Source organism: Neofelis nebulosa, chromosome 5 (genome assembly GCF_028018385.1).
Source record: "Neofelis nebulosa isolate mNeoNeb1 chromosome 5, mNeoNeb1.pri, whole genome shotgun sequence".
NCBI classification, from domain to species: domain Eukaryota; kingdom Metazoa; phylum Chordata; class Mammalia; order Carnivora; family Felidae; genus Neofelis; species Neofelis nebulosa.
In genome coordinates, this window is record NC_080786.1 from 24423011 (window position 1) to 24449765 (window position 26755).

The following is a 26755-nucleotide window of genomic DNA, read 5'->3' on the forward strand; positions in this document are numbered from 1 at the left end:
GGGGGAGGGTCAGAGAGAGAGGGAGACACAGAATCTGAAACAGGCTCCAGGCTCTGAGCTGTCAGCACAGAGCCCCACGCGGGGCTCGAACTCACGGACCGTGAGATCGTGACCTGGCTGAAGTCGGGCGCTTAACCGACTGCGCCACCCAGGCGCCCCATCACTTTGTTTTTAAAGAAGTCTGGGATACAGTTAAAAAAAAAATTTTTTTTTTAGGCAATATTGTCTAAATTTCATCATGGAATAATTTACTATGACTTTCTCTTTGGTTTTATCTATACCAGAGTTCCACTCTCACTTATTTCTATTTCCTTCCCATTTCCTGGCCAGATTTGGAAATTACTTCTCTTGGACTTCCATTTTCTGATAATAACATAACTTATCCTCAGTCCCTATTTAGTGTGAATTTTTTTCCCTTTTATTTGCTTATCAGATATTTGGCTTGAACTAATCTATAAACTTCTACGGTTTTAATTCTTTTTTTTTTTTTTTTTTAATATTTATTTTAGAGACAGAGAGACAGAGCACAAGCAGGGTCAGGGCAGAGCGAGAGGGAGACAGAATCTGAAACAGGCTCCAGGCTCTGAGCTGTCAGCGCAGAGCCTGATGCGGGGCTTGAACTCACGAACCGCGAGATCATGAGCTGAGCCGAAGCCGGACGCTCAACTGACTGAGCCACCCAGGCGCCCCTACAGTTTTAATTCTTAAGTTGTTTTTTCTACCTCATCTTTACTGAAGTTACTACCATTTCCTTTTTTTTTTTTCTCCCATGATAAAAGGCCCACCTTGAGCCTGTATTCTGTGATTTTTATTATTGTTTCAAAAGTAAATTTGCCTTTCCAATGATATTTGGGTTAGAATGGTATTCAAGTTGCTTTCCTATCCTGATCAACACCAGGTGGCATGGGGTAAAAGAAAGCATAGAAGTGTAATGAATGGCAGGGAAGCTATTTTGAAACGGTTTTAAACCATATCATCAAAAACTGATTATTACTATTCCTAGAAAAGCTACTCACTGTACTTTTCTCCCTCTTATTTCTGATTCCTATAGATGGTATGTTATGTCTTCTGGTTTGAAGCCTGACAATAAAACAATCAAATATTTGTTGTGGGAGATATATTACTATTCAGGTGTATTCATCAGCCTTTTGAGCTAGGTTCTTCTTGGTAACTGAACTCATGGAATTTTACCTAAATATGTTTATCTGGCCTATTTATAATTGATGAGTGAAGCGGATGGAAAGTACTGCTCCCCTAACTACCCAGTAATGTGGGGGCAGGTATTAATCATGGTGTCTCAGAATCCTTACCTGTGACCTTCTGGGTTAGACTAGATAATCTCCAAAGACTTATTGAGCTTAAATCTTCTCTGAGTAGAAGTTGTTTTTCGAACTTCTTAAATAGCATAAACTTTTATATCTTTTAAAAAACTTTTCTGTATCTCTCTACGTTACTTATTTGGTGCTATGAAACCATCAGAATTTAGAGGACAAGTCACACTTTTCTGAAAAAGAGGGTATCGCAAAACTTCATAAATTGGCACTTTAGGATTGTAGATCGTGTGCTGTTGCGTAGATAGGCTGTGTCTGCCTAATACACATTTTTAGTTGATTGGGTATTTGCTAAAAGTGGGTAATTTAAATTATCTACCTGCAATTTAATTCTTGTAGCTCTCTTGTTTTTAATCTTGCAAGTGGTTAGTATGCATTTAAATGAAACTATGAATCGGTATGTAATATAATTTACATTTTTAGTAGTTAGGTGTTAAACTCTTACTATATAGTTCATAGGTATTTGTTACAAAGTGAGTTTTTAGTACTTTCTTGCAAAATCACTTCAGATTGCATCAGCTACACAGAATGTGGTTGTGCCATTGTGTATGGTAAATTTCCAAAGATGAGTTAAGGGAGGGGACATGCAAAATCGGGAAGCCATATGATCTAATTCATGGGGCAGGAAGCCTACTTTGAAGACATGGCTGGGATGGTAACTAGGCTTACTGTGGTGATCATTTCACAGTATGTATAAATACTGTATGATTATGTTTTACACCTGAAACTAATACAATGTTGTATGTCAATTATACCTCAAATTAAAAAACAAAGACAGGGCAGATTTAAGTCCTCTAATGAGGAAGAAGGGGAAATAATTTCACTTCTCAGAAGGATTAATCTGTTTTTACCTTAGTGACTTAAGTTTTCCCAAGAAATTTCTCTTTAGCAATTTATTTTAACTACTTACATGTCTTTCATCCTGATTACTTTAATTTGGGATATTTGACTTCTGTCCCACAGAAGTCATTTAAAAAGTGCTTGTGTTTCTTTCCTACATCAGTGCATTTGACACCTTTCTGGAACCTCTGTGGCTTTTATGAAACAACATGCTTGCCCAGAATCTACTTTCAGGTTAAGTTTTCTCTTCTTTAGGAGCTAAGGTCACTTGCACCTAGTCACACTTCCTTGCCCGAGTAGGCACTGTCCAGAGGGGTCATCAAATTCAGATTTAGGCAGGGATGTGAGGAAATCTTGCTCCCCACCCCCCCCCCCCCATGGGTTTGTTTTATTACTGGCATCTAAAAAAGAGGCTTCCTTTCTGCAAGAAAGAAAACCAAATATATGTGTCTGGGGACAATTGCACATCAAAGGGAATTTCAAGCAAAAGTCGCACAAACGGATGAAGATAAGACAGGCTTTAATTTATTATAAAAACTAGGACCGAAAATGAGATGCTTCACAAACCACTAGTGGAGTTAACCCAGGAACCCAGCCTGGACTGGGGAGAAAGTTGTAACTTTCACAGGGAGGCAGAAAAGGATCAGGATGAAGCATAAAACAGCTGAAGTCTCCTGGAAAAGGCAGTAAGCCATTATAATATGAAGTAAAACAACCAGTTCTGCTCTTTAGAGGAGGCATTAAGGAGTATTTTTCTGTCTTGATGATGCCCTGTGCCTCCATATCTTGGGTACTCTTCCTCTTCAGCCTCTCTCCTGTCCCTCTTCTGCTCTAGTTCCAAAGCCACCTCATTCACTTCTTTATCACCTGAAGTACCAGTACTCAGAAACTAATGATCACCTCTATTCCTGCACATTTACTGCTTGCCAGGCACTGTTCCTGGTGCTTTAATGTTATCTCATCGTGGTCACAAGATCAGCATTATTATTCCCACTTAATAGGTGAGGCAGTTAAGCAATCACTTACTCAAGATTATATACGTAGTAGTTATGCAACCTGAATTTGAATTTGAAGGCTTTTCTTCTCAGGTTTGTTATTTCTCCCCTTCGCTTCATTATAATGCCCTCTTGTTCCTTCCTGTAATCTCTCCTCCTTCAAGGCTTATGCCCACTTAAAGTTACTCAGATACTGTTTTCTTTGTTACTTAGATATTCAGAAATGTAGAGTCACTCGGTTGTTTGTCTTCGTTTGTAAATTCAGCATTCAGAGCTCTTTCCGGACCTGCCCACCTCTTCTGTCTTGTTGTCCTTCTCTCAGCTGGCAGTGCTTCATGGAAGTACTTTTCTTTCTCATTACTGATTACCATACTGTGCTGTACACGTGGAATACTCACTGCCTTGTGTGCCTTCATCTGTCCTTCTGATCTGCTTCTCTTTCCCACTGATAGTCCATCTTCCTCCTCTCCTACAAATCTTTGTTCAAATCTTTTGTGCTTGAACCTATTTGACTGTTAACTCCTAGGTGATGTAATTTCTTCCCTTATATATTCATTGTGTATTATTGCTACGTATTTGTTCTTTGGAGTGTGCGGTTGTATATTCTTTCATTAAAAACAACAGTGTAAGCTCCTTTCAAGGGGATACTGTGCCCTTTTTCTGTTTGACATTACCTCAGAGCACCTGGCAAAGGTTTTGATCCAGAGGACATTTAAACAATACTGACTGACTTGTTCCATTTGAAGTCTACATTTTAATCAGACAAAACTAACAGGGTGGTCATGTATAATAATTTAAATCCTGATATTTGCATTAAAAAAAAGATACTGATTTCTTCAAAAAGCTGATACATCCAAAATTACATTCTAGTCCTAAAAACCAAATGGGCCCAAACCCTAAATATACAGGCTAGGATTCATTTTGCTTAAGAACTGTTGTATCCGCTGTGTGAGGACTTGAAACATATGGAGACATTTGAAATATTTAGGTGTTGAAAGGTATCGTTTCCCTCTGTATCATTTCTCATCCTTTGTTCCTTAACATTGTCAGTCTCACCAGTGGCGTAAGTTAGTTGCATGGCAAATACACGCTTGTACTAACACATAAAGTAACCCTTGATGCCTCTTAGAGATGAGAGTTTGAGGGTATTTCTTGGAATTGTGCTAGTCAGTTTTAATCCTGTGTTTTCTTTCTTCAGGTTTCCTGAAATGCAGTTTTTCCAACAAGAAAATGTGAGAAAAATTCTTACAGATGTTCTTTTCTGTTATGCTAGAGAAAACGAGCAGTTGCTTTATAAACAGGTAATGAAAATATCGTACAGGTGGCATCCATTGACTCAAAATTTTCTATACAGCTTGACAAATGATAGAGCAATAATGTAGCCTTTATTGTATCCAAAGTTGTATCATAATAGTAAAGCAATCAGAGAGCTGCTTGTCAGCTGCATGGTGAGAAAAGTAAGCTCATTGAAGCACATATGCTTCTTCCTTATTATAAGACATTCTACCAAATTGTCTTCTGTAAGGCGTTCAATCTTTTCTTTCAACTTTTGGGAGTTTGTTTATAAACAGCACCTTTGAAGCCAATCTAGTAATAAAACTTTTCAGAATTGCATATATAAATAGTGTTTATAAATATGTGACCTGCCGTGTAAAAAATAATCAAGTGTCCTTCCACTCTTTAAAAGTTACTGGTAATACGACTTCAGAAAGTTCCTGTAAATTTTTGGAAATTTATGATACTCTTTGTTATCCAGGTATCTGATTCATCCCTCATTAGTAAAGGAAAGAAGATTGTTGGATTATGTTTTGCTCTCACTGAAATGTGAATTAGTTATTTAATATATAAAGAAGTATCTAGGTTTGTACTTAAGCTGATGGTGTTCCAATAAAAATACACGAAGTTGGATATTTTTATGTATTCTCAAAATGTATAGTAAGTGGGAAGTCAAACCAAATTAATAAATTCCCTAGCAGTCAAAAGTTATGATGTATGTTCAACTGATAATCACTTAACTTTAGTGTAATAAAACAGAAAACACTGTATGATTAGAGCAATGTATTTAAAAATTAAAAAAAATTTTTTTTTAATGTTTATTTTTAAGAGGGAGAGACAGGGCACAAACAGGGGAGAGGCAGAGACAGAGGGAGACACAGAATCCGAAACAGGCTCCAGGCTCTGAGCTGTCAACACAGAGCTCGATGCGGGGCTCGAACCCACAAACCATGATGAGATCATGACCTGAGCCAGAGTCGGATGCCTAACTGACTGAGCCACCCAGGCGCCCCTAAATACTTTTTTTAAATTTATTTATTTAAGTAGTCTCTACACCCAGCGTGGGGCTGGAATTCACAACAGCGAGATCTAGTGCTGCATGCTCTTCTGACTGAGTCTGTCAGGCTCCCCTAGAACAATGTATTTAATTTGAAATAAACTTGATCAGTTTAAAGATAATAAACTAAATCATATTACAATGGTCCTAAATAATATATTTGTTGTTATATACATAGAAGACCCAAGGGAACTAATTTTATCTTGCTTTTAATGTTAGTAATATGCCTTTATATTAATTACATGGTGATAATCAGCTTTTAGAATGGGAAATGGAAAAAATATATCTCACTCATAATGGCAACCAAAACTTGAAAGTGTCTTGAAATAAATATAGCAATGTAGGTATAAAAGCTATATGAAGAAAATTATAATATTATTGAAGGATATAAGGCAGGGGTTGAATAAATAGAAAAGTGATAGCATGTTTGTGTATGAGAAGACATCAAATAAAATGAATATTACTTCTTCCCAAATTAATATATAAATATATTAGCATTCCAATTATAATCTAAGAGATAGATGAACTTTTTAAAAACCGGACACAGTTATTTTAAATTTAGTGCACAAAAGCTTTACAGTAATTATGGAAATAATAAAGTTTAGTGGTTAAGAGCATTGGGTGTGGGCTTATATCTGTTATTTGAATCTCAGTTCAACCAACCATTTACTAGCTACATAATCCTAGACATTTTACTTAAATTTTCTAAATCTTTGTTCTGTTAGCAGTAAGATGAGGGCAATGACAGTGTTGACTTTGTAGAGTTAAAAACACATAGTGCTCACTAAGGGTTCTTGTTTGTAGTTGGGGTGGTTATTACTATTACTATCATTGTTAAATATGTTGGAGTTGCCACAGAATTTAGGGGAAGGGGAGAATGGTAAAGGCATTTGGCAAAGAATGGCAATTATTCTGTAAATATTCTGTGATCAAGCCAGTATAACAACAGTGTGGGAGTCAACAGAGATCAGTGGAATAAACTAAGAACAGGTCCAGTTACATATGGATTCTTTTTTTTTTTTTTTTTTTTAGTGTGTTTATTTAGAGAGAGAGAAAGCGAGTGGGAGAGAGGGAAGGGGACAGAGAGAGAGAGAGAATCCCAAGTAACCTCCATGCTGTCAGCACAGAGCCTGATGTGGGATACAAAGTTCAAAGACCAAAAACCAATCCACCAACCAACCAACCAACCAAAAAGGAGACTAGGAGAAAATAAGTATCAATGTAGGATTTTTGGAAGCAAATAACTGAAAATCTCATTCAGAATAACTTCAACTCTAAGGATGTTATTAACACACTTTGCAAGAAGTCTAGGGGCAAAATGGTTCTGCAGCATTAGTTCAGTAGTTCAGACTCCTCATCAATGATCCAGGTTTGTTTCTGTTTTTCTGTTCTCTCCTCATTGTGTTGGCTTTTGTCATCAAGTGTATCTCTTCATTGTGCCCTTTCTTCTTTCCAATATTTGAAAATACTGCACAGTAAAGGATTTGATGACAGTGAACCAAGTCATAATAAAATCATCCCAAGTTGTACATTTGTTTCTCATTTTTCTTTTCTTTAGTGGAAGAAAAAAGTCAATTAAGGAAGTGTTGTAATAATGAAAACAAGTTCCACAGACAAGGAACAAAACATAATAACTGCACTCAGGCATTTATGATGTATGTGGCCCACTGCATTTGTAAGGAAAACTAAACAAGAATATGGAAGATCAGATTCTGGATAATTTAGACAAAATCAATCAATTACTGAATAAGAAAGTATTATTAACCTACTCTTGGGAGTCACTTAGTAAGATTTAATTACTCCCTGTACATGTTCAAAGTCCTATAGATTCTTTACATAGAAATAATACTTTGCTAAAGAAGGACTGAATATTTAGCCAGATCAAATTTAAGAAAAAAACCTTGAGTTTCATCACAAGCTGTTAAAGCTATTATTTTGTACTAGGTGACACCCCGTTTAACATCGACCATATTGTTAATAGTTATGGGATTTTATTGAATTAATGAGACTGTTATCATGTAGTAGAATGTCTTGCTGAGTTAATTGAAACTGCAGAGATTATATAAATGGTATTAATGAACTTTGACTGCCTGATGCCTCAGCTTTAATAAAGACTGCTTGGTGGGCTAAATGAACACAGGCAGATAAAAGAACAGGTTCAATTTTGTGAGCCTACAGGCTGTTGATGAAGAAAACTTCGTTACCTTTATGTTCAACTGGCATGAGTTTGGAGTGCAGTGACTACTAACGATCCAGCAGGGATAAAGACTTTAAGCAAGCAGAAATGCTGATGGTATAGATGAAAGCAAAATACACATTTTGGGAACCAATAAGTATACTGGACAATATATTGTGTTTTATTATGCTTTGTCAAATTAGAGCATATTGAATTTATGATCATTCTTTCTAAATAGTTCTCTTTTCCTTTAAAGATGCCTATACACTTGCCAGTTGCAATTATTAATCAGGTTTTACTAGTCTAGAATTAAGAGTAAAACCAACAATCTCTTCAAGTCTATTTGAGAAAATACCCCCAGTTTAGTTAGAAGTCAACAGTGAATTTGTAAAAGGTTGTCCTAATGATATTCAGGGAACTCTCAATTTCCATTATACAAAGAGCACCCTTATTGATTTGGTATATGGTTTAATGTTCTCCTTTTTTTCATTTCTCATATTGTAGTTCAACTTTTACCAGTACATTGCTATATGGAGAGGTAGATATTTAATCAGCCAGGCACCACCCAGTGAATACCTTCTATGTGGTGAGCCTGTAGCAGGAGCTAGATTTTTGTGTCTACACATAGATATCATTTATCACAGTTTATAATTGTATAGTCATTTCTGTGCTGATTTTATTATTGTGTGTCTTGCTGTCTAGACTGCAAGCTCCATAATGGTTAGGAACTTGCCCACTTCATTTACATTTGTGTTCTCAGCATTGTCATAGGTAGCTAATAATTAGTTAATTTTTAGAGAGAGGGAGAGAGAGAGAAAGCACAAGTGGGGGGCGGGCAGAGGAAGGGGAGAGAGAATCTTAAGCAGGCTCCACACCCAGCATGGAGCTGGACTCAGGGCTCGATCTCATGACTCTGAGACCATGACCTGAGCCAAAATCAAGAGTCCAGTGCTCAACCGACGGGGCCACCCAGGCACCCCTGTTTTTGAAATATGAATTTGGAAGATGAATGATGCATGAGCAAATGGAGACTCTGTATAGTGTCTCAGAAACCAGAAGGAAGAGAAAATTTAAAGAGGGTTGGAAGATGTAGTTAGGCAAAAACTCATTCTTGTTAAACCAGCCATTAGTTAGAGAATACATTGAGAGGGAAAAGACCCAATCAGAAGATCACCGCCACCATCAGCAACAACAAAAACCTAGTGAGAAACTAAGCAGTTTTACCAACTTTTGGGCTAGAAAATGTGGTGTTCTTTAAAATACCTATTTTCTTCAAGTTAATGTTAATGCAATGCCAATAAAAATTGCAGTATTTTGTTTAGCATTTTATTTAAATGATACTTCAGCTTACCTTCTAATTAGAATAGACAAGATAATTTTGAGAAAAAGAATAGAAAATATGGCAGACTAGAATATTTTGCAGCTCAAGTCATTAAAATAGTAAAGTTCTTGTCAATAATGAACAAACCAATGGAATGCCAGTAAAAGCTGAGAAAAAACAAGCTCTAGCAATTCAGTGTATGGTAAAGATGACATTTCAAAACTCTTGGGAGAAGATGGGTTATTCAAGAATTAGTTGAACTCTTGCAGAGGAAAATACCAATTTATTCTTCAGGGCAAAAATAAATACCGGATGGGTAAAGAATTAGCTGTGAAAAAGAACACTACATACTCACCTAACCTCGATATAAGGAAGGTCTTCTTAGGCATGGAAGCAAAACAAGAAGCCATGAAGGATGATGTCTTGATTTGACAGTTTTAAAGAATACAGCTTCACTGTGACATAAGATATCATCAAGATTAGAAGACAAATGATGAATGTGGACAAGCATATGTAACAAAAATGACTACAGGTTCCTATCCTGAGTTGGTGAAGAACTATAACAAATCATCAGGAAAAAGGAAACACTTCATTAGGAGAAAATGGGCAATTCATTAAATAAAAATGGTCAATAAAATTTTTGTCAATCTCACTAGCATTTAAATAAGGTAAACCATTTGACTATGAAGTTTTAAAGGATTAAAATAAAACAAAACACTACAAGTTAGGATGTATGAAGTGGCAACTTTTATGCCCTAAAGTGAGGGAGTTCTTTCTGAAGGGCAGCTTAATTGTGTATATATCAGAGACTTTAACAAATGTCTTTACTCACTTACCCAGAAATTCTACTTCTAGGGACTTTATCCTAAGTTAATGATAAGAAATAGGCAAAAAGATTACCATAAGGATATCTAGCATAGTTTTTAATTTCTTTCTTTTGGTCCTTCCTTCCTTCCTTCCTTCCGTCCTTCCTTCCTTCCTTCCTTCCTTTCTCCTTGTCATTTTCTCTTTTTTTTTTTCCTTTTCTGTAGGTACAGTAAATACAAGTACTATAGTAAGTAGCTTGTACTTTGATGATTAAATTATGGCCCTTGGTGTTTGGAATACTTTGAGATTATTCCAGGAGAATAAACACCTCATGATGATTTCAAAGCATACTTAGCAGCACTTAATTCCATTTTTTTCTGGATCTCTACCATGCTCTTCTAAGGGATCATCAAATAGTCATTTAAAGTTTTGTTTATTAAGGACGTGGTTAATTAAAAAGATTGAAGTGGTGTGTGGTAATTTGTCTTAATCACAAGTAACTATTCAATGTATCAGAGATTATTTTGTACAAATGTCATAAAGTCCTAATTCAAGGCTAGTGATAACTTATGAATGAACTCTGATAGAGTTCACTTTCATCTTATTTTGTGCTGACCACTAGCTTTCTAAGAATAGCCTGGTGCTTCTAGGATGTACAGAGGGTTGTGCAACTGCCCTTCCATCATGGGAAGTCTCTGCTTCCGCCAGTGAAACTCTTCTCTTTGCTTCCATATTTTATTTTTATTTCCTATAAAGGTGGTGTTTTGTCTTATTTTTTTAAATAAAAGATCATCCATAATTATTAAGCAAAAGGAAAGTGATAATTTACTCACTTTAAGAGGCAGAAAAGAATATAGTCTATTTTTAACTTGTTAAATATGTTTTCTGATGCTTAAGGGGGGAAAAACATTTCATTTAAAAGGCAAATTATTTACCTTTTCCACAATAAAGGATAAATAATGAATTTTTAGAGATAGCTTAGTAACTAATATGCTTTTTTGTTTCTGTGCCTATTCGTGTAATTCATGGGTAACACCAATATAAGGAAAAAGAAAATACAATTGATGAATTCACTAAATAAATTGAACAGTAACCTTATAGTTGAAGTAGACAGGAAAGAAATTATGGTCGTTTTCAGATTAAACATGTTGAAAATCATACTTCGAAAACTTTGTTTGCTGTCATACCTGCTAGAGATTGTTTCTTTTATTATCCAGCATTTCCAGCTAGCTGACTTCAGCTCTTCCTAAATCTACAGACATCCTAATTTTGAGCCATTATGTAATGAAAACACTGGATATAATTTCTTTAGGTCTACAGTTCTCAGTTGCCCTTCTTACTGCAGATCTTTACACTGTAGCTCATGATTATAATTTGCATAAATGAAATTCATATTTATGAATACAGATCCTGAAGCAACTGACAGGTGCAAGGTTGTCTGCCATGCCAATTTATTGTTTGTTGTGTCATTTACACGAGAACTGTTCTCCATGTTTTAAAGAAGAAGAATTTGTGCTTTGGTTGAATTGGAATCAAATTCTAAAAGTAAATAAAATCTCATTTTGTAGCTTTTCATTTTATGCATTTCTCTAAAATATGGAAATGTTGGTAGTAAGGATCAGTTGAAGAAGCATTTTGCTGAGCCTGTTCTGTCCACTGGTGGACCCTCAGCATCTTCCCCCTCTCATTTGTCTTGCTCTTACGTTTCAGGGCATGCACGAGCTCTTAGCACCTATAGTCTTTATCCTCCACTGTGACCACCAAGCTTTTCTTCATGCCAGTGAGTCTGCCCAACCAAGGCAAGTTTTTATATGAGCTCCATGTGTTTTTTAAGCCTTGCGGTAATCATTTTAACCTCAGAATCTTTTACGTTGAAGGTACTTTTATAAATTGTAAACATTTGGTTGTGTTTCATGTGGCTGATTATTCAACGTTTTTTATTTATTTTTGGGACAGAGAGAGACAGAGCATGAATGGGGGAGGGGCAGAGAGAGAGGGAGACACAGAATCGGAAATAGGCTCCAGGCTCCGAGCCATCAGCCCAGAGCCTGACGCGGGGCTCGAACTCACAGACTGCGAGATCGTGACCTGGTTGAAGTCGGACGCTTAACCGACTGTGCCACCCAGGCGCCCCACATGTGGCTGATTATTAATTCCACTTAGTAGTTGTAGTCCTATGGGCTATGGGCAAATTTGTAATTGTAATAGTATTTGCAAGTCACAGATCTGTGCCACAGGAAGACATTTAAGTAGCGGATCAAGAAGAAGAAATTTTGGTGTAATGGCAAAGTGCTATTGATTAACAGTATTCATATGTACCATCCTCTAATGAACCATTCTTTCACTACAAGCTTCACAAGCTTTAACTTGATCTGAGATCCTTTCTCCTCACCAGGTTTGACTGAGTTGAGGTCATAAATAGGAGACCAGTACTCCAAAGAACCCCAGTCTATAAATAAACAAAAATGGTTTGTCATGTTTTTGAGATACATTAATTTATTCTTTCTAGCAAATAACTTTAGTAATTGTATTTAACTTAGGCTAACTTTAAATGCCCTGATGGCCCAGAGAAGTAGCCAGGAAGTATCTTGGGAATGGAAGCTGTGAGATTATAAACTTTTGTCAGAAGGATTCCATAGGCTGGCCCATCCATATGCAGAACAGAAAAAATTAACACATAACATCTTATGTGTTTATTTGTATGATTTCTATTAATTAAATATAGCCATCCATTTTGCTCAGCATAAATTAGAGTCTTTGTTAAATTAACTTTTGTTTACTGTATTATAGGTTAGTATTTTCTAGCTCATTTTGAGTTTTTCTAATTTTACTGAGTTTATTGGATCTGACTAGAGCACTTGTATCTTAATTACCCTTTATTCAGTTATTCTAAAGTATGATATGGATGAAGTTAGTATTGTGATCCTATTTTCATGCCAGTTTTTATCTTTTTCAAAATGTGTACATACATCATAGTCCACAGGAAAGTATAGATGATTGAAAATTACTTTAAAATAATTTGGACATGCTGCTTTAGCAGTTTCAAGCCATTGAAAGGTAAAAGCAACACTAAAATTTGAAAGAGGTACTGTCACTGATTAATGGGTATTAAAATATAATAAAAATAGAAGCCGTTAAAAGAAAAAAATGTTTTCATATGGTATATTTGACCAGTAAGTAAATATTTGTTTTGTTTTGCTTTGTTTTAGAAAAACAAAATAGATTGTGAAGTAACCAATTTATTCTAGATCAGACACATTCAAGGAATATATTGTCACATTTTGTATTTTTTGTTTGTAGCAATTAGTTATTTCATCGTGGCACAGACAAGGTACCTAGTTTGTTTTTGATCTTTCTAGAAAGAGAAGATTTCATTTGTTAATGGAATTGATTTTTTTATTTAGAAAGGATGATTTTTTTTCATATACACATTCTATGAAAGTTGGCTTATGAGTATAGAATAAGGTAACCTCTGCAGCATCCCCTTCTATTAAAAACATTATACATTTTGATTATTTGTATTGCTTTTTCAAGTGAGGAGATGAAAACTCTATTGAACCCTGAGTATCTGGAACATGATGCCTAGTAAGTACAAAAGCTTTCTATTATGTTACTTTTTTTACACCATTTCTACTTTAATAAGGGTTTAACATTAACACTGTATTATTTTTCTAATTTTTAGTGCAATGTTCTCACAACTTATGGAAACTGCTGAACCTTGGTTTTCTACTTTTGAGCATGATGGTCAAAAGGTAAATATTATAGTACAGATATTTTCAATATATTTGGGGGGGAAACAAATGATTTCAGTAAGTAGCAGCATCTAATCAGAGAAGCAAAGCCATTATTACTACTATAAAAAACCAAAAATTTAAAAATACTTACAGAATAAGATTGAATTGGGGATCTAAACCATGTTGCTAGTAATATTGGCAGATGTACAATGGTAGTATAAGAAATTGCATATAAATAGAAAATTTATTTTACATGTATATGTATTATCCATGCAATAGATCTTCTTTAAAAATTATTGTAAATTTTAAATGAAGTGCATTTATCTACTTGATCTGTTGTTATCCTAGTGAGTTGATAGACAAACATGTTGTTACTGAAGTGCATAGATTAACTTTGTACCAGATAGGTTGTCTTATTTTTACTAATGCATCACTATTGAATTTATACATTTAGCATCAATAGCATTTATCCTTACTCTCTTATTCTTTTTAACTATAAATTTTATTGTGTGATGTAACTGATATACCATAACATTCTCCTTTTTAAAGTGTACAATTTAGTAGTTTAGAATATTCACAGGATTGTGCAAATGCCCTTACTATCTAATTTGAAAATATTTTCATCACCATAGAAGGAAATCCCATACCCATTAGCATACTCTGCATTCTCCTACTCCCCGGGGTCTCTGGCATCACTGATGTACTTTCACTTTCTATGAACTTGCCTATTCTGGACATTTCATGTAAATGGAACCATATCATATGTGGCCTCTTGTGATTGACTCCTTTCACTAACGTAAAGTTTTCAGTGTTCATTTATGTTGTAGCACGCATCAGTACTTCATTCCTTTTCATGGCTGAGTAATATTTCACTATGTGAATATACCACATTTTGTTTATCCATACATCAGTTGATGGACATTTGGGTTCTTTCCCTTTCTGGCTATTAGAATAATGTCACTATGAACATTTGTGTATAAACTTTGTGTCAACACATGTTTTCAGTGCTCTTGGCATTCCTCTGGGAGTAGAATTGCTGAGTTAACTGATATTTTAAGTAAACATATATGCTAACTTAGATCATTACGGTGTTTTCATGGTTATTACATGATATCGGAAAAATTGCCAATTATGCTGGCAAGGGATGTCATTAAGAGTTTTTGGTAAATTTTTTTTGATATGATTCATTTGCTTTATGTTGGTGTGATTGTTTGCATTCTGGTCAGGAACCATATATTCTTCTGTCACTTTATTCCATCTTTTAAAAACTGAAAGGGATAACTAATGCTTTTTATGCCTTTGGTCTAGATCAGGGCAGACTACTGCCTGTAGGCCAATTTGGTCTGCCATCTGTTTATACAGCTTGGGAGTTAAGCATGACTTTTACATTATTAAATGGTTGAAAACTATCAAAAGAAGAATAATATTTTGTGACATATGAAAATTATATGGAGTTCAAATTTCCATGTCCATAAAAAAAGTTTTACTGGGATACATCCATGCCTGTTGGTTTCCGTAGTGTCTATGGCCGCCTGCTCATTACAACTGCTCATTACAGAGTTGAGTAGTTGCAACACAGACTGTAACCTCTAAAGCCTAAAATACTTGCTGTCTGGCCTGTACAGAGAAAATTTGCTGACCTTCAGCCTAGGTGATAAAATCTTTCTTCAGCAATATGTCAACATTTTACATTCTGTCAGGATTATAAGAGGTGAAACTTGTAAGCATATTTGATAAAATACTGTGTTTTAGAACAGTGTATTTATTCTTGTCAGGTGATTTGATGAAGTCACAGACTTATGTGAAAAATCAAAATTTTGAACAAAAAGTATTTTAATACATTTAGATAAAAGCATCCTGATCATGCAGGGGTCAATTGTATTTTACAACTATTTTACAACTGTTTCACAGTATCTGCGAAACTGAATGACAAAAATGTGAGCATTACCACTTTTCAGTTTCACCCATTCATGCTGATATCACTGAGTCAAGTTCATGAAATGGCTAAGACAACACAAAAAAGGATATCCATTTTATCAAGGAACATATAGATGTGACCTCTGAAGAGTTATATTAATTATTCGCATATATCGATAATATATTCCTAGAAAGCACATCTAATAAATCCGTTCTTCGTCCTCCCCTTTTTATTCTATGTCTTGACCCTGTCACCTTTTTAAAAAGAAGTTTTGAGCTTCATACACTTCTCTCTCTTTCAGTTCTTCTCTGCTCTGTATGCTGCCTAGGTTAGCAGACATACTTTCCTTAAGACTTTCTTGATGAAGAAAGCAGTGTGTTGGTTTATATAATGGTGTATAATTATCTCGCTGAATCCCTGTAACTGGCACTGACCTGTAGACCGCATTTTGAGTACCACTTAATAAATGGTTAAAGGTTGCTGGTTTTGTTGATACTTGTAGCTGACCCATTTGATTAGATCTGTGAAATGCAAATGGCATTTTTGATTCTAAATCCTGAAGGTAAGGGATATCTAATATTAACTATTTTCTCTTTTGATTTCACTGTTACATAAACTGTTTATCATTTAAGTGATCATGAGCATTACTTGTGAGTTTCTTGAATTTAAGAAATGTTGTTGTAAGTATTAGCACAGGGGACATGTTTTCAAACTACAGTTTATATACACCTATAGTTCTTAGGCTACTCATGAGTCTCTACTAAGCATTTGAAAAATGGACTGATATACTATTGATTTAGTGACAACTCATTCTGTTCAACCTGGAAATTGATTACATGCTTTCATTAAGTTAAACGTTTTTAACAGGTTAATTTAGGATCTGTTCTCTCCAAAGCCAGTGATTGCATCTCTACAGAAGTATGTTTATTTAAGACCCTTACAAAATGGCTAGATCTAGTGATCTGTTTCTCATGTGATTGACAGAAACCCTGCCTGAGCTCATTGCCTCCACCTGACACAGTATGGTATTCAGCCACACAAGGTTCTTCATTAAAGAAAAGCTACATGACTAAAATTAGTAAAATGTTGAATTGTTCTTTTTTTTTTTTTTTTTTTTGGTAGAAAGAGAAAGCGTGCATGTGTGTGCACACAAGCGAGTGGGGGAAGGGCAGAGGGACAGGCTCCATGCTGGGCATGATCTCCTTCTCCAAGGGCTCCTACTCTGGGCTCGATCTCATGACCGTAAGATCATGACCTGAGATGAAATCAAGAGTCGAAGGCTTAACCTACTGAGCCACCCACATGCCTGACTTCTTCATTTTTAAAGGAAAGTTGGCTTCAGAGAAACACTATCTTTTGAATGTGAATGGTGTCTTACAATTAACATGAATTCTCCACCCCCCCCCCCAGATTATTTCAATTTAGTATCAGGAAAAATGTTAGCAAGAATTATAATTTTTTTGAAAATTATAGCACCCTATCATCTGAAGAGAATACTCAATAATATAAAATGAGACAAAGGTATCTTGGTTGTGTTATTTTTATAATAAACGACCACAATATAGAGGTATCTTTTTCTCCTGTCTATACAAATTAACAGAAACTAATTGAGCCATAAAAATCGGTATGGTCTTATATCCCTAAATGCACTTTAGGAAGTACAAAGGACTACATTTCTTTTTAAGACTTGAAATGATCCTGGAAAGACAGATGGAACCTCTTCCAGGAAATTTTTCTTTCTGCTAACACATGCCCCTCCTCCTCTGTACTTTGTACCAGCCTGATTAGTGATTGTCCCTATGTGGAATTCTAAGTTTTTTCTGTTAGTCTTCCTCTTCCCTGCCCCTTGAAGGGCAAGAGCTTTACCTTCATTATTTTTGTGCTGCTGAATTTGGTCCAGTGATGAAAAGATGATGTTCCTTTTAGAGATCTCACAGTTTAGGAGGCAGAGAAGTAGAAATGGATACTGTAGTAGTAGAGAAGATGATGAAATAGAACCTGACACTTGAGCCAAATCTTTAAATACACTGGGGAGCTTCTCTGTGGGAACACTGGGGAAGGGATATTTCAGGTAAAAGAATGGCATCCCCAGGATCTCTGGGAGCACAGTGAGAGTAGAGGTTGGCCAGATAATGAAAGGCCTCATAGACCTGGCTCAGGAATATGCCTTTTGTTTTTTGCTTTTGTTTTCTTTTCCTGAAGAGCTATTTAAAAAGTTTTCAGAAGGGGAATTTGGCATACTCCAATATCTTTTTTAGATGGATTACCAGACATTTTGGAAGATAGATTTAAAAGCAGACCAGGGCACTTGGATGGCTCAGTTGGTTAAGCATCCGACTTTGGCTCAGATCATGAACTCATGGTTTGTGGGTTTGCGCCCCACATCAGACTCTGCACTGACAACTTAGAGCCTAGAGCCTACTTTGGATTCCCTCTTTCTCTCTTTCTCTCTCTCTCTTTCTGCCCCTCCCCCACTTGCGCTCTTCTTTCTCAGAAATAAACATTTAAATAAATAAATAAATAAATAAAAGCAGACCAAATTAGGGGCAGTGAGACCAGTTAGGAGGAAAGAAATGGTGAGGACCCCAAAGCAGGTTATAATAGTCAAGCTGTAGGAGAGAAGACACAGTAACAGTGTCTTAAGTTGTTCTGAGGAGATAAAATTGGCAAAGCAGGTGTTCTTATTGGAGGATGGTTTGTGGTAGGTACGGCGAAAGGATGAACATATTTTTGAGCAGAAGATGATAAACTCGGTTGTGGGCCTCCTGAATTAGAGACCCTTTTGCAACCTAAGATTCCTTGCCAACATGCGAATGTATGGGAGAGAACCCAAGAGGCTTCTAAGTTATGAATACAGATTTAGAAGTCTTTGGAAAAATGGGTATTGGTTGAAGCACTGTGTATGAGTGAGATCAGTCAGGGAATCACATGCAAGTAGAGAATCAAACTAAGACCAGATCTGTATGAAAAAGCAGAGTTGCAAAGCAGAAACAAAAGTTTGAGCTAGAGAAATAGAATGAGGATGAGTGGTAAGCAGGTAGTCACAAGAGAATGATGCTGTAAATCCCAAGATTGGAGAGAGATAGAAATTGAGGGCTCAGCATAAGAAAGGGTCACACATAATAGGGAAAATCATCAGACTCGGGATAGTTGAAGTTTCCATGAAAGAATTAGAAAGGGTATAGACTTATCTTTCTTAACTTGAGCTATGGAATGGGAGGAAGGAAAGTTGTAGTCAGCTACGTAGTTGCTGTTTTTTTGTTTTGTTTTGTTGTTTTGTTTTTAGCTCAGCTACACTCTTGGTCTGGAGAGTTTAAAACTCTTCCTACTCAACTATAATTAATCAAAGGGCAGTTAGAAAATATCTTCTTTTCTAATACTAGTTTCCTTTTTTTCCTGACTTTTTTATAGTTTTGAGAGCTCAAAGTAAAGCAGTTTTCATTTGCTGTTTTTCATGTTTAAATTTTATGCCACAAGAAATACCTTTTCATCAGAGTATTCCACTTAGGTATGATGGCTGATTAGACAGATTGGCTGTAGACAAGTAGATTAGCAGCCGCTGTAGCGAAAATTATCTTGAAAAATATTTAATTTAATAATTTAATATCACCAGAGAAACTGGTCAAGGGAAGACAGGTAGAAAATATTTTAGAAGGCACTTCCTGGCCTTTACATTATGTGCACAATTCATGTGTATGACGATCAGCATATGATTCCACAGTTTAAGCATTTGTCATGAGATGATTGTCATGAGTTTTTGGTTCTTATTTAAGCTTCCATAGGTAAGTACATTCAAGAATGATGTTTATACATTTGCTCATTTCATATTGAAATAACACATGCTCCATTTTTTCTGTTTGTAGGGAAAAGAAACACTGATGACTCCCATCCCCTTTGCTAGACCACAGGATTTAGGGCCAACGATTGCTATTGTTACTAAAGTCAACCAGATCCAGGATCATCTACTGAAGAAGCATGATATTGAGCTTTATATGCACTTGAACAGACTAGAAATCGCACCACAGATATATGGGTTGTAAGTACTAAAGTTTACGTTTCAGCTATATCTAACTATGACTTAGGGTGGTTTCTGTATGTCTCAGATTCATAGAGGTAAGAGCTGGAATTATTCCAGCTCCGCTTCATTTCCTATGTCTATTGTGTCCTATGTGCCAGACCCTGTGCTCATTGCTTTCACAGATGATATTTCATCAAATATTCCCATTAACCTTGTCAATTTAGTGTCATATGAGGTAAGAAACTTAAGGCTTACACTGTGTTTATGCATATTAAATAGTGAGGTCATAATTCAGATCCAGGAAGGATTGGCTCCATAATCTGCAGAGCCCAGTGTAAAATAAAAATGAATATCCCCCTTAAAAAAAATTAGTAAGAATTTCAGGATGGCAACAACAGATCATTAAACCAAGCATTCTAAGAAGGGCAGAGTCACACAGATCATACACACATGAAGCCAGCCCCAAACCCAGCCAGTCCTGCAGTCTATCCGTGTGTTTTCCATTTTATTGGGAATTGCATTTGTAGAAGTGAGCTGAATGTTCCTCAGGGTGAACACAATATGGTAATCATCTTCAGCCATGAAACTTTTGTAACATGCTATTGCAGAAGAATAGGGAGCCAAGCGCTCCTCAGAGATGCGTGTTATGTTTGTATGTGTGTTTATTCAGTGGCTTAATAGGATGAGTAGGAAAATTAGAAAGATTGCAGTTCTAATAAATATAAATTTGTGTAGTGCTGCAACATTGAAACAATAAAACATTCATATCTAATGCTGGACAGTTCCTTGGTAGATATTTTCTGCAATTCCCATCTCTCAATTAGGTAGAACTTGGAAAATAGAGGCAATATTATTAAGATGTACATAGTAGATGCTCAGTAAATATGAACTTGTTATTTGAATTACAAAGAATTTCAAAAAAATCGAAAGTTTAAGACCAGAGCAGAGTCTGTTTATTTAGCCCAAAGAAATATCAGTGAATGTTTTCTTTATGTTCTCATGTTACGTACAGTCTTTCACTGATAATAACTCTGCTATCTATCATCTCTGGAAACCCTGAACTGTGATTAAAGATGTCTGCTTTTCTGTTTAAATGATGCTTATTTTCATTTCTGTGACTTAAACTTGACTTCAGCATTGAGAGCAGCTCCATCATTCCCATTGGAAATGAGAAAGTTGAGGGTAACATGCATATTGGGCAGTACTGTAAGTTATTAGTGAATCATCATTTACACTTAAAAGCCTGGCTAATGTGTTTGTGATTGTAGACATAAAAATTTATTTTAAAATAGCTGGTAGCAAGGTCAGGAGTTAAATTCTATATTCCTCTCCACTGTGCACTCAAGTGGTTTATTCAGATCCCAAAGCCGATTTTACACCCTCAAAAATTGTTTATTAAAGTCTAGATATTGGTCTTAAATATTGGGGAAAGAATTTAATGTTGGACATACTTATCATTTCTTTGAAATGCTTTATTGTTTATTAACTCTTTGAGATGGTGCTTTATATTGCAGTGGTGGGTGGCATGGGCTTGGGTAAGATGATTTATAAACCATTATATTCCAGTTTCCTTTTCAGACATTAGTTTCCGTCAGCTTTCTCGTCATCATAATGATTCCTAGAGCTTCTTTGACACCTGACCAGCACCCTCCCAATAAAATTCCATGATCCATGACATAATCATTCTTACTCCTTTCAACTTTATTTTCAGCAGTAACCATAGCTGACTCATTTATCCCATTATTTTAGTATAGAATCTCATCTGCATTAACTGAAAATGTACAAATTTTTTTTAAACTTTGTTGAAGTCACTCGTTCTCTTAATTGGTCTCTACTGCATTTTATAGTGCAAGGAGTTTATTCACTTCATTTATTAAATTTGATTGTATTATTTCTATTTGTGGGACACAGGTAACTCAATTTTCCTTTGTCTTTATGCTACTTTCAGTTGTACTACTCATCTGTATATTTCCTGTTGATTACTGTTAGAATCTTTGGAGCCAAGGAAAAATATGAGTATAGTATGCAATAGCATTTGGAAGCACAGACTTTGAAATGAAACAGCTCTGTTAACCGTTTTGATCCTTGGTTTCTTCGTTTGTGAAATGGATATTGAAAATAATGGTACTTACTTCATCGGGTGTCTATGAGAATTAAATTATAATATACAGAAATCATAGTGCTGAATGTGTAGTAAGCATTCAATATCATTCAGTATATGTTGGCAGTCCTTCTGTTACCATTATCTGTCATTACCATTCCCCAGTTAGGATGTCATGGCTCTGTGAGTATGATGTTCTGCGTGTTTCATGAACCTTTCCACCTCTGGCTTTCTATGTTTTCTTCACCAAAGCATATGAATAGCTTCTACTTAGGTGGAAACTTAACAGCTATCCTTCAGACCAGTGCTTCTAAAGAGCCAGTATAGAGCTGAGGAGTAAACTTCTAGAAACAGATTATAGCAATTTAGCAAAATAATTTTGTGTCCCTAAGGCTAAAAGAATATTGTAGGTTTGTACTTCAGGGAAATGAATTGACATAGTTTGTTTTGTTTTATGTCATAAAAGTAATATTAATCTAAGTAATTGCTGATGCTACTGTCCATTCCTGTTGAAATCAAGCTGGTAATTCAGGCTGACATTCAGTATTCATGCTTAAAAACAATTAGTTGACACTTTGAGTACATTATCCTCAAGTTACAAACACAAAATAATCAATTTTCAGTTAATAAAAACTGGTCTTCTTTAAGATATCAGAATTCATAATAGGCATCATCTAAAATGTGCTTTTGCTTGCCATTTTTTTTAACAAAATCTTTATTTTTATTTTCTTAATGTTTATTTATTGAGAGAAAGAGAGAGAGACTAAGAGAGTGTGTACGCATGCATGCATGAGGGAGGGTCAGAGAGAGAGAATTTGAAGCTCAATCCGAATCTGCCAGCACAGAGCAGGATGCAGGGCTCAGTCCCATGAAACATGAGATCATGACCTGATCCAAAATCAAGAGTCTGATGTTCAACCGACTGAGCCACCCAGGTGCCCCAGAATTTTGATTTTCAAACAAGTATTTTCTTGTATACCAAAATGTTTTAACAAAATTAGAAAACGATATGATAAAAATGCCAATAATGAATGTATCAATGGGAAATGTTATCAGTATTAACAATTTGCATAGAATGGGGAATAAATCATATATATGTGGGAATTTAAGTCTGATTTATAATATGGTTATAATTATCATTAAGAGATGTTGCAGTTACTCCATTTTTAGAAATAGTTTAGTTCTGTTTTTTGTAAGAGAATCTATGTGGAAGTCTCCTGATGTGGCAGATGAGCCATATACAAACATTGTATTTTACTAATAAATTTATTTAACAAAATTAGAATTAATAATTAGTATAAAAATATTAATTGTACTAACATTGGCTAAAGTCATTCCAAATTAGCTTATCTAAATTTTAAGTAAATTGATGATACTTATCTTGAAATGTGGGAATTAAATACCCATGAGATCTTGAATATTATATAATAATTTGCTTACTAGTGCTATTATTTTATGTACTTAAGTACATTATCCCCTGGATAATTGTAGCTGGTTTTTGTGTTACAAAATGTTAAATCAATCAACTTACTGTTTAGTTAAACAAAGTTAATTTTAAGTTAAATGTGATATTATAAAATGATATTTCCTAGAAGTCGTTTACACTGTTTTTCATTAACTTTATGAATTATTACTCCTGTTGCACTTTGATCAAAGTTTCTCTTGCTTTAATGCAAATCATTAACATTTTGAATTGTCTTTTGTTTGCCAGTTATTGATGGGTATTAGACTTTTAAAATTTTAGTTCTGTAGGGGCCTGTCAGTGCATGCTGATTAACATCCAAAACAAATATTGACTACATTATTTCCAGCTTTCCAAGGTAATTTCTAAGGGTTGCTTTTTTTGGCATCTTCATTTTTAGTATGACAATAGGAATGTGCTGTGATTTCATCACATAGGGGTTATTTTTGTGCAGAAGCCTCTAAAGTACCAGTGTTAAGGTTCCATTCCCAAGTATGTGCTTGTTTGAGTCCAAAAGACTCTTAATCACAGATTCAAGTATAAAGACCGAATACCATTTTCACTTAATACCATAATACTGTTTTATAGAGAGACCAAAAATTGAAGTTTAAAAATAACAATTTTTGCTAGGCCAGAGTAACTGTGTTTTATTATCACCCTTTAATATATTGAATCTGTATATTTTCAACTACATTTTATACTCTGATATAAATAGAATACATAATAAGCATCTGTGGGATATGCAATTAATGTCACTTTTGAGGAAAGACCCTCATAACACACTTGGGCTTTGGCATTCTTAAATTATGAGCTCTTTACAACACTCATGGGATAAATTTCATATCTCCCAAATGTTTAGTATACATCTTCCATTTCCCTTACTTCCTGTTTTCTGGATTAGCAGTTGTTTTGCTATGGTGGTTTATAGTGATTTAATTGGGGAGGTTCTTGGTTACTGATTAATAATCTGCTAAATTTTGTGATACGATTTTTAAATATTTATATCAGTATATTCTAACACATATCACAGTGTAATTATGTATGACTACTAAGTTTTTTAAATCTATATTTGAAGTATAAACATATAATAAAAAATACAATTCTTAGTCATCCAAGTCAGTATAATTACCTTAAAAATTCTGTCTCTCAACAATTTAAACAAATAGCTTTCTATTCTAAACACAGCTAATGATTGAAATATTCTTTCTTTTCAGTGAGTGGTGTGTTATGTTATACATTAAATGTAAAAAACATAATGACGGACTAAAAGGTGAAGATCCAGTGATACCTTATCTCATACCACTGAATATTCCCCCAGAATTACCTCTTTGGGAAAAAAAATGGTTTTTTCTTCTTCTATACGAAGAATTATCATGCTTAAAAATGGTGGAAGAGAATAATACATTATTTGAAATAATGATTAATAATTGTTAACATTTATTGTTTTCTGTGGGGTAGGCATTGTACTAAAGACTTTACATAATTATTTACTTATTTTCACAACACCTTGGAATGGGTACTATTATCCCCATTTTGTAGATGAGGAGATCACAGCTTATAAAGGCTTATTTAGATCAGATGGCTACCAAGAATCTTTGAAGTCTTTGAGGCTTTGAACTCTTGAGCCTACATTCACACTCTAATTTGAATAGGACTAGCAGTGTGGTAGAAAATCAAGGCCCTCAAAAGTCCTTTGTGTTAGCTTGGACCATGAGCCAAACTCAGGGTGATCAGAGATAACAACAAAGACCAGGCAGATGGTACAAGGCCTGGAATCAGAGGAGTTTTATTGGTAGTGATCAGAAACAAGCCTGCTACGGAGGAAATGGAAAAATCAAGGGCACTGGAGAGTCTGAGGCCCACAATAGTGTAGCTAATTGATGACGTAGAAGAAATAGAATCTGCACTGACAAAGTAATCATGCCTTTTAAGTAGACAGAGGCCAAAAGGGAAAGGATGTGCCCAGTCATACATGCACAGATTTAGGAAAGGTACCATCCACATGCCTTTTTAGGTAAATGTATGTTCCTCACACTGAAAAGTAAGTAAACATTAATAATTCAAGTAAGAGGAAAGCAGATCTTCAAGGACTTCTAGAAAGCAATGTAACCAGTAAGATAAGTTTAGGCGTATACAGCTGAATGCCTCTCCTCTGTCTCTTTTTTTTCCCCTTCCTATACATTCCACCCCTAAATTCCACATATGAGGGAAATCATATGATATTTGTCTTTCTCTGACTGACTTATTTTGTTTAGCATTATACTCTCTAGCTCCATCCGTGTTCTGCAAATGGTAAAATTTCATTCTTTTTGATGACTAATATTACACATACATACAGTGGACACTTGGGCTCTTTCCTTCAAATATGTATTTTTCTATGCTTTGGGTAAATACCTAGTAGTGTAATTGCTGGATTTGTAGGGTAGTTCTATTTTTAACTTTTTGAAGAACCTCCATACTGTTCTTCAAAGTGACTACACAGTTTGCATTCCCGCCAACGGTGTAAGAGGGTTCCCCTTTCTCTGCATCCTTGCCAAGACTTGTTGTTTCCTGTGCTGTTAATTTTACCCATTCTGACAGATGTGAGGTAATATCTTATCATGGTTTTGATTTGTATTTCCCTAATGATGAGTGATGTTGAGCATGTTTTCATATGTCTGTTGACCATCTGGATGTCTTCTTTGGAAAAATGTCTATTCATGTCTTTTGCCCATTTCTTAACTGGATTGTTTGTTTTTTGGGTATTGAGTTTGATAAATTCTTTATAGATTTTGGATACTAATCTTTTATCAAATATGTTATTTGCAAATAAATAAATGTGTGTATATATGTGTGTGTGTGTGTGTGTGTGTGTGTGTGTGTGTGTATTTCCCATTCCGTAGGCTGCCTTTTAGTTTTGTTGAACTAAGAACAATTGTAAGAACAATACAATCAAAACAGTTGTAAGGACCTCATGCAGGGAAAACAGTATGAGCAAAGGTGTCTGTGTTTGAATACCATCATAGATACAAGACAAACCAACCAGTTTACTAAAACTAGAGTAAATTTTGTGTGAGAGGAAAATGCAGTGCCAGGACATGGGAACTCTTATATGCCATGATAAGAACAATCTAGACCTGTACTGACCAAAAGGTAACTAACCACACACATGTAGCTATAAAATTTAAATTAATTAAGGTGGCTCAGTTGGTTGAGTGTCTGACTTTGGCTTAGGTCATGATCTCATGGCTTGTGAATTCGAGCCCTGCATTGGGCTCTGTGCTGATAGCTCAGAGCCCAGAGCCTGCTTCAAATTCTGTGTCTCCCTCTCTGTGCCTCTCCTCTGCTCGGGCTCTATCTCTTTCTCTCTGTAAAAACTAAATAAACATTAAAAAATTTAATTTAAATTATAAATTTACTTCTTTAGTCACACTATACCTATTTCACGGGCTCAGTAGCCAGTCACATATGACTAGCAATTATTCTGTTGGACAACACAGATATACAAGAATCCAGTCATTATAGTAAGTTCTGTTGGGACAGCATTGGTCTGTATCTTTACTCTAAAGTAGGGGAGGTGGCATTGAAACATAATGGTTTTCTGATCATATTTGTGATTTAGAAGGATTACTCTGGTTGCACAGTAGTAAGAGATTGGACAAGTAAGAATCGGGTAGCAGTGATTAGCTACAAAAGTAGTAACTTGTGTTTTCTCAAAGAGATGATATGATGGCAGCCTGA

The 26755-nt window shown here is 35.3% G+C and overlaps 1 protein-coding gene across 8 annotated transcripts in view; it reads left to right on the top strand.

The window, feature by feature from the left end:
* The window catches only part of TBC1D5 (TBC1 domain family member 5), a 537582-nt gene that overhangs the window by 312508 nt on the left and 198319 nt on the right, over positions 1 to 26755 (top strand). For all 8 annotated transcript variants that reach the window (XM_058729800.1, XM_058729802.1, XM_058729801.1 and 5 more), the window contains 5 exons: positions 4365 to 4467; positions 11513 to 11605; positions 13341 to 13387; positions 13485 to 13554; positions 19318 to 19490. In XM_058729800.1, coding sequence (XP_058585783.1) covers positions 4365 to 4467; positions 11513 to 11605; positions 13341 to 13387; positions 13485 to 13554; positions 19318 to 19490 — 486 coding nt within the window. The remainder of the gene's footprint in view (positions 1 to 4364; positions 4468 to 11512; positions 11606 to 13340; positions 13388 to 13484; positions 13555 to 19317; positions 19491 to 26755) is intronic.